The 14,891-nt window shown below is 43.1% G+C and overlaps 1 protein-coding gene across 2 annotated transcripts in view; it reads left to right on the top strand.

Annotated features, from left to right (window-relative positions):
• The window catches only part of OPA1 (OPA1 mitochondrial dynamin like GTPase), a 568,764-nt gene that overhangs the window by 510,023 nt on the left and 43,850 nt on the right, over window positions 1–14,891 (top strand). For both annotated transcript variants that reach the window (XM_029616769.1, XM_029616770.1), the window contains one exon: window positions 8,043–8,132. In XM_029616769.1, the coding sequence (XP_029472629.1) occupies window positions 8,043–8,113 (71 nt within the window). In that variant the 3' untranslated portion in view covers window positions 8,114–8,132. The remainder of the gene's footprint in view (window positions 1–8,042; window positions 8,133–14,891) is intronic.

Here is a 14,891-nt window from a genome sequence, read left to right on the forward strand (position 1 = left end):
CCAAACTTTAGGCCTAGCTCTCTTTTCTTTGATACTATTCAACGCACAATCACTCTCCAAGAAAACACTAATTCTCAACGACATTCTCTTAGACAAAAATCCTGACCTCTGCGCCATAACTGAAACATGGCTTAAACAAACGGATACCGCACTACTAAACCAACTCCCAACTCAAATCTATGATATCTTCTCTATCCCCAGAAAGAAAAAAAGGGGTGGAGGTATCCTCCTAGCAGCCAAAAAAGAGCTAAAAATCACTCAATTCCCAATCAACTCCCCATCAAAAATAGAAACAGGTCTATTCAAATCTGACAGTCTACAAATCCTTCTAATCTATGCTCCTCCAGGCCTTCTGGAATCCGATGCTTCACCCATCCTAGAATTAACAACAACTTACCTAAATCTGGAGCATCCCGCTATAATATTGGGAGATTTCAACTTACACGTCGACGACCCCATCCTCTCAACCAATTGCGAATCCTTCCTAACCGCCATGTCGGCCATAGGGTTCAAGCAGATCATAAATAAACCCACCCACAGAGCAGGTCACACCCTGGACCTTATATTCGTAAACTCCAGCATCTCTCACTCAACTCCACCCAAATGCCAACCTGTTCCCTGGTCTGACCATACTTTAATATCTTCCGCCTTCTTGCTAGAACAAATAAGCAAAAAACCTGTCCCACAACCTGAATTCATTTACAGGAAATCTTGCACATCCGAGGAATTACACAATCATCTTGGCCCAGAACTCCCTCTCATAGACATCTCATCACCCAACTCAGCCCTCCACTCTTGGTCCATGATAACAGAAACTGCAGCCAACAATCTCTGTCCTCTGGCAACAAAAAAACTCATACACAACTCCTCCAAAAGACAACCTTGGTTTAAAGAAGAACTTCAAAAACTGAAACACTACCTCCGACAGATGGAAAGCAAATGGCGAAAAACACCAACACAGACATCCCTCTCTGCTTACAAACTCGCACTCCACCAATACAAAAGCGCTACATTAAAAACAAAAAGGGACTTCTTTGCACAGAAGATCCACCATATTATCTTTGATTCCAAAGCCCTCTTTGCCTATGTATCTAATTTAACGCAAACCACGACTCCTGACATCCCTGCCAACCTAGCACAAGAAAAAGCAGAGGAGTTGGCCCTCTTCTTTAGCAACAAGATCTCCAACCTAATAACACAGCTGAGAACCAACACTTCAACACCACCCAACACATACTTCCACCACAACAAAGACATTACTCTACAATCCTTCGAACCCATCACTAATTCTGAAATACTGTCTACACTGAAGAAAATGAAACCTTCATCTCACCCTTTAGACCACATCCCATCCAAACTTCTCCTGCTAATACCAGACACAATCTCCAATGCTCTGACAGACATTACTAACTGTTCTCTAGCACAAGGAATCTACCCGGACAACCTGAAAATTGCATCCATCAAACCGCTCTTAAAAAAACCCAACTTAAATCCTAATGATCCTACCAATTTCCGTCCTATATCCAATCTCCCTTTCATAGCTAAGGTAATGGAAAAATTAGTTAACTCCAGACTCTCCGACTACCTCGAAGAACATAAAATTCTGTTCCCATCTCAATATGGCTTCAGAAAAGCTTTAAGCACCGAATCACTACTAATTTCACTGACCGACTACCTCATCATGGGCCTGGACAAAGGTCACACTTATCTACTGATCCTCCTGGACCTCTCAGCCGCCTTTGACACGGTTAACCACTCCACCCTACTAATCCAATTAGCAAACATCGGAATAACAGGAACAGCACTATCATGGTTCAAATCGTTCTTAGGGAACAGAAAATACAAAGTCAAAATTCACAACAAAGAATCTCAACACTACTTTTCATCTACGGGAGTTCCACAGGGCTCCTCCCTTTCACCAACGCTCTTCAATATCTACCTGCTCCCTCTTTGCCAACTGCTAACCAACTTAAACCTTAAACACTTTCTGTATGCAGATGACGTCCAGATAGTCATCCCCGTCAAGGAATCATACACCAAAACTCTAGAATTCTGGGAAACCTGTCTTCAAAAAATTGATGGACTCCTCTCAAACCTTAATCTAATACTAAACTCTTCAAAAAGCGAACTCCTCCTAATTTCATCCGAAAACAGTAACATCGACACAAACCCTCCACCCAATTTACAAACTCCACAAGTAAGAAACTTGGGAGCTATCATGGATAACAGGTTAAACCTAAAAGCATTCATAAAGCAAACTACTAAGGACTGCTTCTATAAAATCCAAGTCTTAAAAAGAATAAGACCACTCTTCCATTTTCAAGACTACAGAACTATTCTACAATCAATAATTTTTTCGAAACTAGATTACTGCAACTCTTTGCTATTAGGTCTTCCATCATCTCACACCAAACCCCTTCAGATGGTCCAAAACACGGCTGCTAGAATATTAACTAACACACGGAGAAGAGACCACATATCACCAATCCTCAAAGATCTGCACTGGCTGCCAATTCATTACAGAATCATATATAAGTCCATAACCATTATTTACAAAGCTATACATCAACACTCTCAGCTCACCCTTCAAATTCCTCTCAAAAAATTCACGTCCAAAAGACCAATCAGAGAATCCTATAGAGAAACCCTACAAGTACCACCCTCCAAATCTATGAGGCACATAACCACCAGAGACAGGGCTTTCTCCACTGCAGGACCAACATTGTGGAACTCCATCCCACCAGATTTGCGACAGGAACCCTGCCTTCCTACATTTAGGAAAAGACTTAAAACGTGGCTATTCACGAAAGCCTTTCCTGAACTAAACTAAACCTATTCCATTATTACCTATTCGCTCAGACTTTGCCTTAAACATAGTAATTAATATCCCTACCTCATAAGGGCAATTCTTCAACGCTGTAAGCACATTGACTGGCATATATGTTATATATATTTAAACCCATGCTTCTTTTCTCTGATCCAAGTTATATTTCTCCCTTGTTTTATTGTAACTGCATTCCTTAGCCTTCTCTTGTTTAACGTTTTTTACTACTATTACTATTATTTTGTTACTATTATTACTTAGATCAATGTTATTTATTGCCTTTTGTTCCCTATCTACTTGTTAATTGTAAACCGACATGATGCGATTTTATCGCGAATGCCGGTATAGAAAAACTTAAATAAAAAAATAAAAAAATAAATAAAATCTCTAAACATTTAAATAGACCACATTGCACTCATCTATTTTACATTACCTAAAAACTACCCTGTATTTCTAGGCTGAATCAGCTAAATGAATATGTACTAGGTTTTTCTTTATCTTTATCTATGGAAGCTGCATACATCAGAGGTCATTGATTTTAGAAATCATCCTATCCTATGCACAGAAGTCAACATGCACTTTTCATATGGACCTTTATTTCATTTGTGATAACTGATAGTCAATAACAAAATATGACACAAGGAAAGGCGAGTGAGCTGTTCTCCATCCGGGATTTAAAACCGTTTGTGTTCCTTTTCTTAAGGGGATAATGGTAGTGCTTTGTAATTCAAAGATTGAAAATCTGTCACCTTTGTTAATGGTCCTGCAAATGCACCATCAATACTTGTACCATCAACTCCTAGCTTAATTCCTAAAAATGAAACCTGGGACAGACCCAATCATTCCCTTCATCTAACACCACATCCCTCTAGTGAGGTATAAGCAAAACTAAGAAATATCTATCATCATTAGAATATAACAACCCCCACCTCATTCATTCTTTACCCTTCATACAGTGCACTCACACCAATCATACCACACTGTCATCACACCGTACCCATGTTTAAAATGTTGGTCTTATTCTCAATATAGCTCAATTCTTTGAGCTATAAAGTATCAAATAATTAATGTATCATTTATACAGTCATTTTACATAAAGATGTTATATATGCATTTGTCCAAAAAATGTGCCATATAATTAATGTTGTAACTGATACATAATCTTCACTGTATTCATCCGACAAGAGCCTCATTTCACCCTGCTATACAGGGCTTCTTCAGGGTCTTATAATGCTCAATTGTTTCTTCAAGTATCAGCTTCATCTCAAATTTCTAAATCAGCACAATCTTTCGATAGAACGTGGTCTACTCCGATACAATGAAATCAGCTTGTCAGGATCACTTTCACATTAGAACTATCACAGTATTATTTCTCCGTCAAATTTAATGCATAACCATGCTTTGTATTGCGCCGGGATTCCGCTTTACTTTAGTTGCTTAACATTTTATGAACAGACAACGCGTCATCTCGTCTCTCTACAACCTTCAGCGTAGCATATCTAATTCTCCTCCCTAGCTAGTTTCTTTAAATACCCGCTGACCGATCAGTGCAATGTGGTCTATTTAAATGTTTAGAGATGAAAAAGATTATATGTGTTAAAATGATTACATGTGAAAAAGTGTTTTGAATTTTGTATAATAAAATGTTTGGCATATATCATTGTTCGTGCATGTTTCCACAATCTTCTACTCACCCATTTTGATCTCTCGCGCTTCTAAAATTGACAATTTCTGTTTCTGATCGCCCATCTAACACTTGACTTGCTATTTAACTATGGAATGTGTTTATCATTGGTTTATTGTATATGTTCTTAATATTGTTATTAATTGATATATATTATGTCCACCTTAGTTCATATTGACTGTAAAGCTTGTTGCTGATTTATTGTTTATTGTAAACCGAGGTGATGTTTTTAACGTGCCGCGGTATATAAAAAGCCACTAAATAAATAAATAAATATAAAGTTGCCGAGTACCTCTGATTTTGTGTATAGCACTATTTAGTTTTCAGAGGAAATGCATGTATTTTGTTGACCTTTTTAGGCACCATAGGAGCTGTCATTTTGGCTGTGATATACCGCGATTTGTCCCCCAGTCTAACACGTACTGGGCGTGATGTACGGCCCACATAAAGTTTGGGACACGGGCAAATTATTACATATACAACATTGCTAGAATTGCAGTTTGTATTGCTTTTTCTCCAAACTTTATAGTTTGTAACAGGGTCCACGCATTCTTTCTCCACTATAGCTTGACACCAACTACAGTGCCCACAAGTCTGATGGCCTACAATTTCCTCAAGGGGAACACTATGATACAATTGTGCATGTATCAACATATCCCTAATGTTCCGGCCTCTGGTTGTGGCAAACAATGGAAGTTCTTTAAATTCTTTTTGTAATGACAGGATATGCCAATACTTTTTAATGGCCAAGATTATAACTCCTGTAGCAGTGGACTGCTGTAATACACATACTAATCGGGATGTTTCCTTTTTAGGTTTATATGATAAAAGCTGCTGACGGTCACTAAATTTTGCTCTTTTATTTGCCGTCTGGATTGTCTTATGAGGGATCCCCTGACTCTGAATCTCTCTTTTAGTATGTCTGCTTGAATTTCAAATTCCATGTGTGTGGAGCAAATGCGTCTAATTCTAAAAAACTGGCTCACTGGTAGGCCAGTTTTAAAATTATAAGCATGGTGACTAGGGAATTTGAATAGGTTGTTCCTGTCCGTATGTTTACGATATACCATGGTGTTGAGAGATCTGTTAATTTTAGTGACTGCTACATCCAGAAAAGTGATCTGATCCTGTGATGAATATGCTGTGAATTCTAAATGACTGTCCACAGTATTTATCCATGTAAGAAAACTCTGTAATTGTTGATCCGAGCCTATCCAAATGAAAAAGATGTCATCTATAAATCTGGAACCACAACATTGCCAGCGGCATAAACAATGGAAAACTGAAGACTTCAATCTCCAGCCGTCTCTCTGCTTCTTCAAGAACCTCCCCCCAAATTTGCCAGATTTTCCTTTTTTGTTGAAGTCAGAAGATGTCACACCAGACCACCAAATTCAGCCCATTTTGTGCCTGTGCTTTAGATAGAAATCCTTAAGTTTGTTTATTTATTTAAATCTTTTCTATACCGAAATTTGTTTGCACATAACATTGGTTTACAGTGAAATAGGTTAACCAAGAATTGGAGGGAGAGAAGGAAATTGGACAGTTACATATTAAAAATTTAGGAGAAATTACAACAGTTCAGGGTAGTTAAGTTTTAGGTACAGACTGCGAGCAAAACAACAAAACTGCATTTTTATATATATATAGTGTCTTAACATAGAGAAAAACTGGAGAGAAAAACTTTGAGCAGGTATTATTTAAGAAATCTGTATTAGGGGTGCTTGATTTTTTGGAGTGGAGGGGAGCTATGGAAAGGCTGTTGTGAATAGCCAGGCTTTCAATTTTTTTTTTTTTTTTTTTAAGATGTGTGTTGGGTTTAGTCTTAGGTCTGGCGGCATTGAGTTCCAGATGGAGGGGCCGGCAAGTGAAAGGGTTCGTTCTCTGGTGGAGCTGAAGTGTGTTAATTTGGGGGATGGTGTGGGTATAGTTCCGTTATGAGCGGATCTGGTGGCTCTTGGGGGTTTGGAAGAGGAGGGAGGCGTTTAGCCAGTGAACGTTTTGATTGTGTAGGGTCATGTGTATTATGGTTAGGCTCTTGAAAATAATTCCAACCCACCTCTGGGAAAGAACAGCTCCTAAGAGGGAGGCCATGACATTGGCTTCATCTAAAGTTCCCCACATGGCCTCCCGCCCCCTTTATTCTCAGCCTTTCTCTCCCACATAGAGGTCTTTTAGAATGGGTGTGATATGATCATTTCTACATGTATTAGTGAGGACGCTGGCGGTAGCATTTTGTAGCATTTGGAGTGGTTTTAGAGTTGAGGCAGGGAGACCTAGTAGTATGGAGTTGCAGTAGTCAATCTTAGAGAAGATTATTGCACAAGTTGGTACTGGAGGGGACAGCAGCAGTCTCACCAGCCCCAATCCACTTCTGGGAAAGAACAGCTCCTAAGAGGTAGGCCATGACATTGGCCTTATCTCAAGTTCCCCACATGGCCTCACTCCCCCTTTATTCTCAGCCTTTCTCTCCCACATGTTACATCTCCCATCTCCTCTTCCTCCTCTAGATTTCAAATCTCAACTACAGAGGCAGGAGGTGAGCTCGCATTTCCAGATGCACAAGGGAATTCAGACGCACAAAGATACCAAAATTGAGCTATATCGCCCATGTATAAATGAACTCCTCTTGTCTCTAGATACGAAATATAAAATATGCCCTATCGGTGAGATTTTTCTTGTGTAGTTGTTAGTGTACTTCATTAGCCTGTGGCTCTGTGGTTTTATCAAAATAGGCTGCAATAAACTGCTTGTGATAATGGTGGAAGTAACATCAGGAAGTTTATTTGGAAAGCTGGAATACTTTGCTGTGTATATTGAGTCAGGTTTTTCAGTAATCATTATTCTATTATAGAGCATCCCATGGACTTGGCAAAGAATATTAGAGCCATAAAAATAGCTTTTTAGGAACTTTATGGGGAACACATGCAATAGAAAGTTTTTGTAAATGGAGATTTCAAGCAGCTTAATAATCTAGTCAGCCTACATTTTTTTTTTGTTATTAAAAAGTTGCTTCCTCGGCAAAAGATTTTGGCTCCTTATCTGCATTCCATCGACGTCACATTCATCACTAAAATTCTGTAACCTAAAGTTGGTCTCTCACACGCACGCCACAAAGTGATTTATACAGGTGCTTTTTCAAGTATTCGCATATTGAAGCCTTATGTTTCGTCAGCTTGGGAACAGTTTCTTGCCCAATTGATAGCAGTGGTGCTACTAGTCTGGAGAAGAAGGATATTGGATTAAAAGAGAGAGAGAGGTTAGCAATCCTTACTTAATGAATAAAGAGCACCACAGAGTGGCAGGTGCATGCAGGCGAGCATGGCTGGAAATCCGAGCTTTCCTGAACAGAGCTAGTCCATTATGAAATTGTCTGTAGTGTTGTAATTAAGTCAGTGCTGCTACTAAATACAAACCATATGTTGCAAAGGGCTTTAAAATATGGAAGGGGAAAAGGAGCGGATTTCTGCTGCTACAGATGATGATTAGACATTTAAGGAAAATTATTTGATCTGCTTTTTGTTCCCTCCCCAGAAAAAGTTCGGGAAATCCAGGAAAAACTTGAAGCCTTTATTGAAGCCCTCCATCAAGAGAAAGATTCTTGAAGCATGTAATCTTTTGGAGGTAATCATCCATTTGGTTTCCTTAGAAGCTGTTCTCTTGTCTTTGCATTGTCCCATTAATCTTGCAGCCCAAGTCCTACCCCTTTTTCCATTTGCTGCCTTATCTACTCTTCTGTAATTCTATCCTTTTAAATAGTGCAAACACCTTCCCAAGGCCAGTCTGAGATGACTTTACCAGTACACACATGGTAGTTTTAGCAAAGTAAATCACAGTGCATAGCTTAGTTAAGCATTACAAGCAACAGTAAAAAGAGGAGTTGTAGGCATAGACCTGGAATAAACTTCATGGTAGCTTTCTCAAAGTGAGTAAAAGTTGATTCCAGCAGTTATGACTGTGCAAGACACACGAGAGTACTTCTGAGGGGTTTTTGCACTTTTTAGGCACCTGGACTGACTATTGAGAAACCCAAGATATAATGATCTACAACCATTGCTGTCTGCAGTGCCTTCCTGCTGCTGGTCAATAATTCATGCTAAATAGCTCATCAGATTTCCATTTCAGGTAGTTTATTTTTAATAATCCTTTTAACTGCCCTTTTAAAGAGTTCTTGATTCAGTAAACAATTTGAGAGGAGCGGTGTAGACTTTTCTTTTTTTTCTTGCACTAAAATGCCTGGTCTCCCATCCACTTTTCCCAATCACTGATTTGAATATGAAATCACAGCTTGTTGGACTGAATCTGGCACATGCCTCTGTTACATTGACCTTCTGCATAGGTAGAGAACTGAACTGATCAACTCTTATGAAAACGCTCACTGTGGTAAGATGCAGTGTTAGATGAAGTGGAATAAACAACCAGACTAAATCAGAGTTTTTCAGTTCTTAAACGTTCTGAGTGATTAAATAATATAGGTTGTGGCTCCTTGGATTACTAGCAGTAGAGCTGTAAACCTTGCAAGAACTACTTCTAATACTGAACTCTGAGCCAGCCCATTCCATAGAATACTGAAGTATAAAAGATCAGATATTTAGAAGTCCTTTTTGATAGTACTGACTATCAGGCATATACACTATGATTACAATGCAGTGGGCATCCCAGCAGCCAGATGTACAAGCCAATATGCCGAGAGAAATAATTTCACTTGGCATACTTCAGGAGAATTTCCTCTCCTGTCTCCTTGGGTAAGTGTTAGATTCGCATCAGTTGCTACGAATCAGTTGTAAGTCTTTCGCAGACATAAGGAGGCATCCATCATTGCCCATATGGCATGAGAGAAGTCGAGCATAATTTTGTAGAGATGGTGCTATAGTTTCATAGCACAAATACAGAGGTATGATGTTCTCTACTTGTGTGACCTTGGAGCAAGAAAAATGAGGCATAACCTACAATCAATTTATATATAGTGCATTCAGAAAGTGTTCAGACCCTTCACTTTTGCCTCATTTTGTTACATTACAGTCTTATTCTAGAGTGGATAATATGCATTTTTCCCTTCCTCATTGACAAAGGGAAATCAGGTTTGTAGAAATTTGTGCAAATTAATTAAAAAAAAATGAAATCACATTTACACTAAGCATTCAGACCCTTTCATATGACACTCAAAGTTGAGCCCAGGTGCATCCTGTTTCCATTGATCATCCTTGAGATGTTTCTCCATTGGCTTCCACCTGTGGTAAATTCTATTGATTGGCCATGATTTAGAAAGGCACACACCTGTCTGTATAAGGTCCCACAGTAGACAGTGCATGTCAGAGCAAAATCAGAGTCTGAATCCAATTCAGATGTATCCAATAGCAATTCATAAAAACATCTGATTACAAAATTGTAAACTTTTTATTCAATTTGGCATGAAATGCGGAAGAAAAGGACCAAATGGTCCATCCAGTCTGCCCAGTAAGTTTATGGTAGTATCTGTCGTGCCATGCAGGTGTTACCCCCATGCTTATCAAACCATAAACGTCAGGGCCTTCGTTGGTTACTGTCTGAATCAAATTCCCTGTAACTCCTTCCCATTGAAGGAGAGAGCAATGATGGCGTTGTATTTAACAGTATGCAGACTTATTGGTTAAGGGTAGTAACCACCACAACAGCAAGTAACCCCCATGCACTCTTCTTCACTTCCATCCTGTAGTTTTAGGGAACCACAGTGTTTATCCCATGCCCCTTTGAATTCTTTCACTGTTTTCATCTTCATCACCTCCTCCGGAAGGACATTCCAGGCATCCACCATCCTCTCCATGAAGAAATATTTCCTGACATTGGTTCTGAGTCGTCCTCCCTGAAGTTTTATTTCATCCCCCCTAGTTCTACTGATTTCTTTCCAACGGAAAAGCTTTGGCGATTGTGCATTATTAAAACCTTTCAGGTATCTGAAGGTTTGTATCATATCTCCTCTGCACCTCCTCTCTTCCAAGATATACATATTCAGTTCCCTGTATGTACCCAGATCAGTCCAGACTCCTGGTTTTGCCTCTCCTCCAGCAGATGGAGACAGAGAAGTTTTAACGGACTCCTGAGGTGCCACCTAGAGTCTGTCAATATTTCTCTGTCTCCAGCAGATGGTGGAGGTGCAACCCTTTAGTCTGGTAGATAGTGTTAGGACTTCATTTTGGATTTTCTGAGATTTCCTAGTTAAAAAAAAAATAGAAGAAAAAAAAAGGGGAATAGATTTGAATTGGACAGATACCTTTTCAGCCTCCCAGGGGGTTGCCAGGTCCTGGTGGGACTATCCCCCCTGGTAGTAGAGGCTCCTGAGCAGAGGGTTGAGAACCATGTGACTGCCCACAGCTGAGGGTGATACCAGGGAGCCCAGGTCACTCACCCTCAGGAGGACCTTTCATAAAGTTAAAAAAAAAAAAGGTACTGTTTCTTTAAATTTCCCTGCTTTGCCAGCCGAGCTTTCTCTTCGCGTTTATTTACCTTTCGCTGCCGACTCACCGTCAGACCGCAGACAGCTCCCAATCGCTCTTAATTTTTCTCTCACCACTTTACTTTGCAGCCCGTTCTAAATTTAGGTCAGGGATTATGCTGCGTAGTGCAGCCTGTACTGTGTGCAGCAGTGCGCGCGGCTCTTCAGAGCTGGAGTTTGCACGGGGTGCTTGTCTGGGTGAGAAGAGTCCTCGGGGGCATCGTCACTGGAAAAATCACGCAGCAGCTGGTTAAAATTGCGCCGGGTGCCTGGGAGGCCTGATTTGCCGTGCCAGCCCTCAGATCCATTCCTCCTCAGCGCGGGAACGGAGGCCATTTTGCAGATGTTCAGGGAACAAGAGAGAGCTGCTGGGGGGGGGGGGATCTCCCCACCACCATAGTCATTGCAGCCTGGTGCCCCAGCGGGGGACGATTGTGAGGAGGCTGATGATCATTCCTCAGAGGACGGCCCCGGAGACTCGGATGGGTCTTCCTCTTCATTTACCTCTGATTTTGTGTTTCTGCTGCACAGGGCCTTTAAGGCCCGCAAGGCTGCGAAAGGTCAGGGTACAAAGGTACCTCGTAAGGCAACTGCGTCGGGGGCGGGCAAAGTGTCCTCCTCGGCCCGAAAGCGGGCCAAGCCACCTCAGGACTTGGGGCCCCTAAGAACAAACGTCCTCTTAGGTCCTTTTCCTGTCCAGTGGACAGCTCATCTTTGGACTAGTCTGATGTGGGGGAGTCTCTTCCGCAGGCTCCTGATCAGGGCCCGGATGCGGATCCAGATAATCAGCTCCAACCTGCCAAGCACTTGGGCACGCCTCTGGTGGAAGGTGATGACCCCAAGGTGGTCTGTTTGTTCAGGAAGGATGAATTAGGGCCACTTATCCCGGCTAACCTGGAGGAGCTAGGGATGGAAATCCCTCAGGAGGATTCATGCTTTGGATCCGGTGATGGTGGGGCTCCGAGGTCCAGCTCGGTCATTTCCTTTTCATATGTCCATTACTGACCTCTTGTTTAGGGAGTGGGACACTCCCGACCTGGGACTGAAGGTAAGTCGAGCTATGGACAAATTGTACCCTCTCCCAGAGGACGCACTTGACCTCCTCAAGGTACCCAAGGTGGATGCTGCCATGTCTGCGGTGATGACGAAGACCACCATCTCGGTGACGGGGGCCATGGCCTTGAAGGACTTGCAGGATCGCAAGTTTGAGTTGCAACTTAAGATTTTAGAAGTTTCAGCTCTGGGAGTACGGGCCGCCATGTGTAGCAGTTTCGCGCTGCGGGCTAGTCTCCACTGGGTGCAGGATTTACAGGCAGCGTTATCCCTTTCGGACACTCAGGCACAGCAAGCAGGTCAGCTGGAGGCCACGGTGGCTTACAGTGCAGACGCCCTTTATGATCTTTTACGGACTTCCGGTAGGACTGTGGTCTAGGCGGTCTCAGCTCGCCGGCTACTATGGCTTTGGAACTGGTCGTCGGATGTCTCATCCAAAGCTCAACTGGGGTCCTTGCCCTTTAAGAGGAGGCTGCTCTTTGGACAACAATTGGAGGACATGATAAAATCTCTGAGGGAAAACAAAGTCCATACCGGAGGACAGGCCCAGGATGAGAGGATCCTTTCCTCAGCGGGCAAGATTTCGGGGAAATCGCCATTTTCGCTCCTCATGTTCCTCTGGATCGTCTTTTTGGCAGGGGCCTGGCTGCCAGAATTCATGGAACCAGTCCTTTCGAGGCCAGCGGCCTTCCAGAGACAGAGCCCCTCAGACTCATGGAGGAACCAAGTCCACACAATGAAGCGAGGCCGGTTCATGCCTCAGTTCCAAGAATAGCTGGAAGGCTGTCCCTTTTTCTAGAGGAGTGGACCACCTTGACATCAGATCATTGGGTCCTAAATATATAATAGAACATGGCTACTCTTTAGATTTTGCTCGTCTGGTCCACGAGCGCTACATGATTTCCCCGTGCTCTTACCACTAAAAACGACGGGCAGTGCTAGGTACTCTGCAGCATTTACAGGCCCTGGGCACCATAGTTCCGGTTCCCGCAGGAGAACTCAGGCGTGGGCGTTACTCCATCTACTTTGTGGTGCTCAAAAAGGAGGGCACCTTTCGCCCCATCCTCAACTTAGAGTGTCAATCGGACTCTAAAGGTGCCTCGTTTTCGGATGGAAACGCTGATCTTAATAATAGCGTCCATGCACAGGGGAGAATTTCTGGCGTCATTGGACCTGATAGAAGCTTACTTGCACATACCCATTCGCCCGGATCATCAGAAGTATCTGCGGTTCGCAATCCTCGGACAGCATTTTCAATTTTGCGCCCTACCTTTCGGTCTGGCGACGGCACCCAAGGGTGTTCACCAAGGTGATGGTTGTTGTGGCCCTGCAAAAGGAGGGGATACTGATGCATCCCTACCTGGACGATTGGTTGATTTGAGCGAAATCGGAAGCCCTTTGCAGAGAAGCAGTTCAGAGGGTGCTTCAGAGGTTGATCTCATTAGTTTGGGTGGTCAATCTCGACAAGAGTCATCTGGTTCCTTCCCAGTCCTTGGAGTTTCTTGGGGCTCGGTTCGACATGATCCTGGGAAAGGTTTTTCTTACCGAAGAGAGACTATCCAAGCTTCTCACTCAAGTGGAGTCCTTGCGATCCATGCCTCTTCTCAGGGTCTGGGATTATTTACAGTTCCTGGGTTCGATGGCTTCCACTCTCGAGCTGGTCCCATGGGCCTTTGCGCATATGCGTCCTCTTCAGTCAGCCTTGCTCTCCCGGTGGAATCCGCTTTCCGAGTAGTTTCATCTTCGCCTACCACTGACGGACTCAGCGCATTCCAGTCGTCTTTGGGGGCTTTGTCCGGACAATTTGCGGCAGGGGGTGGATTTGGAAATCCCCTCCTGGATAGTGGTGACCACCAATGCCAGCCTCTCTGGGTGGGGAGCAGTTTGTCAAGGGTCAGCGGTACAAGGCCAATGGATACGAACGGAATCCTCCTGGTCGATCAATCGGTTGGAGACCAGGGCGGTTCGGTTGGCGCTACAAGCTCTCCTGCCCTTGGTAGAGGGACGGTCAGTGAGGATACTCTTCGACAATGCAATGACGGTGGCTTACATCAGTCATCAGGGAGGAACTAGGAGTCGTCCAGTGGCAGCGGAAGCTCAGCTGTTAATCAATTGGGCAGAGCAACACCTCTACAAGATTGCGGCCTCTCACATTGCCGGGGTGGACAATGTGCAAGCTGATTTTCCAAGCCGTCACCAATTGGATCCAGGGGAGTGGGAACTCTCCAACAAAGCTTTTCATCTTCTGTGCAAGCACTAGACCATGCCCTCCATGGAACTCATGACGATGTATCACAATGCCAAGACTCCTCGATTCTACAGTCGGCAACGAGAGCCAGGAGCGTAAGGAGTAGATGCTCTGGTCCTTCCCTGGCCAAGGGACATCCTATTGTATGTCTTTCCACCGTAGCCGTTGGTCAGAAAAGTGATGCGTTGAATCGAAGTTCATCCGGGCAAGGTGATTCTTGTAGCTCCGGAGTGGCCGTGGCTTCCATGGTTTGCAGATCTCCTGAATCTAGCAGTCGACGGTCCACTGAGATTTTGACCATCTCCGAATCTTTTCCGGCAGGGCCCCGTTTGTTTCGGAGAGGTAGATAGCTTTTGTGTAGCGGCATGGCTTTTGAAAGGCAGAGGTTGAGGAGTAAGGGTTACTCGAATGTGGTCATTGCCACACTCTTGCATTCCCGTAAGACTTCTACCTCCAGGGCATACGTTAGAATTTGGGGAGTGTTTGAGTCCTGGTGTCTGGACCATGAAGTGCAGCCGTCCAGGGCTTCAATTATGGATATTCTGGATTTTTTACAAGTGGGGTTGTCCAAAGGTTTGGCATTTAATTCCTTACGGGTCCAGGTGGTGGC

The sequence above is a fragment of the Rhinatrema bivittatum genome, chromosome 9 (assembly GCF_901001135.1).
Source record: "Rhinatrema bivittatum chromosome 9, aRhiBiv1.1, whole genome shotgun sequence".
In the NCBI taxonomy this organism is placed as follows: domain Eukaryota; kingdom Metazoa; phylum Chordata; class Amphibia; order Gymnophiona; family Rhinatrematidae; genus Rhinatrema; species Rhinatrema bivittatum.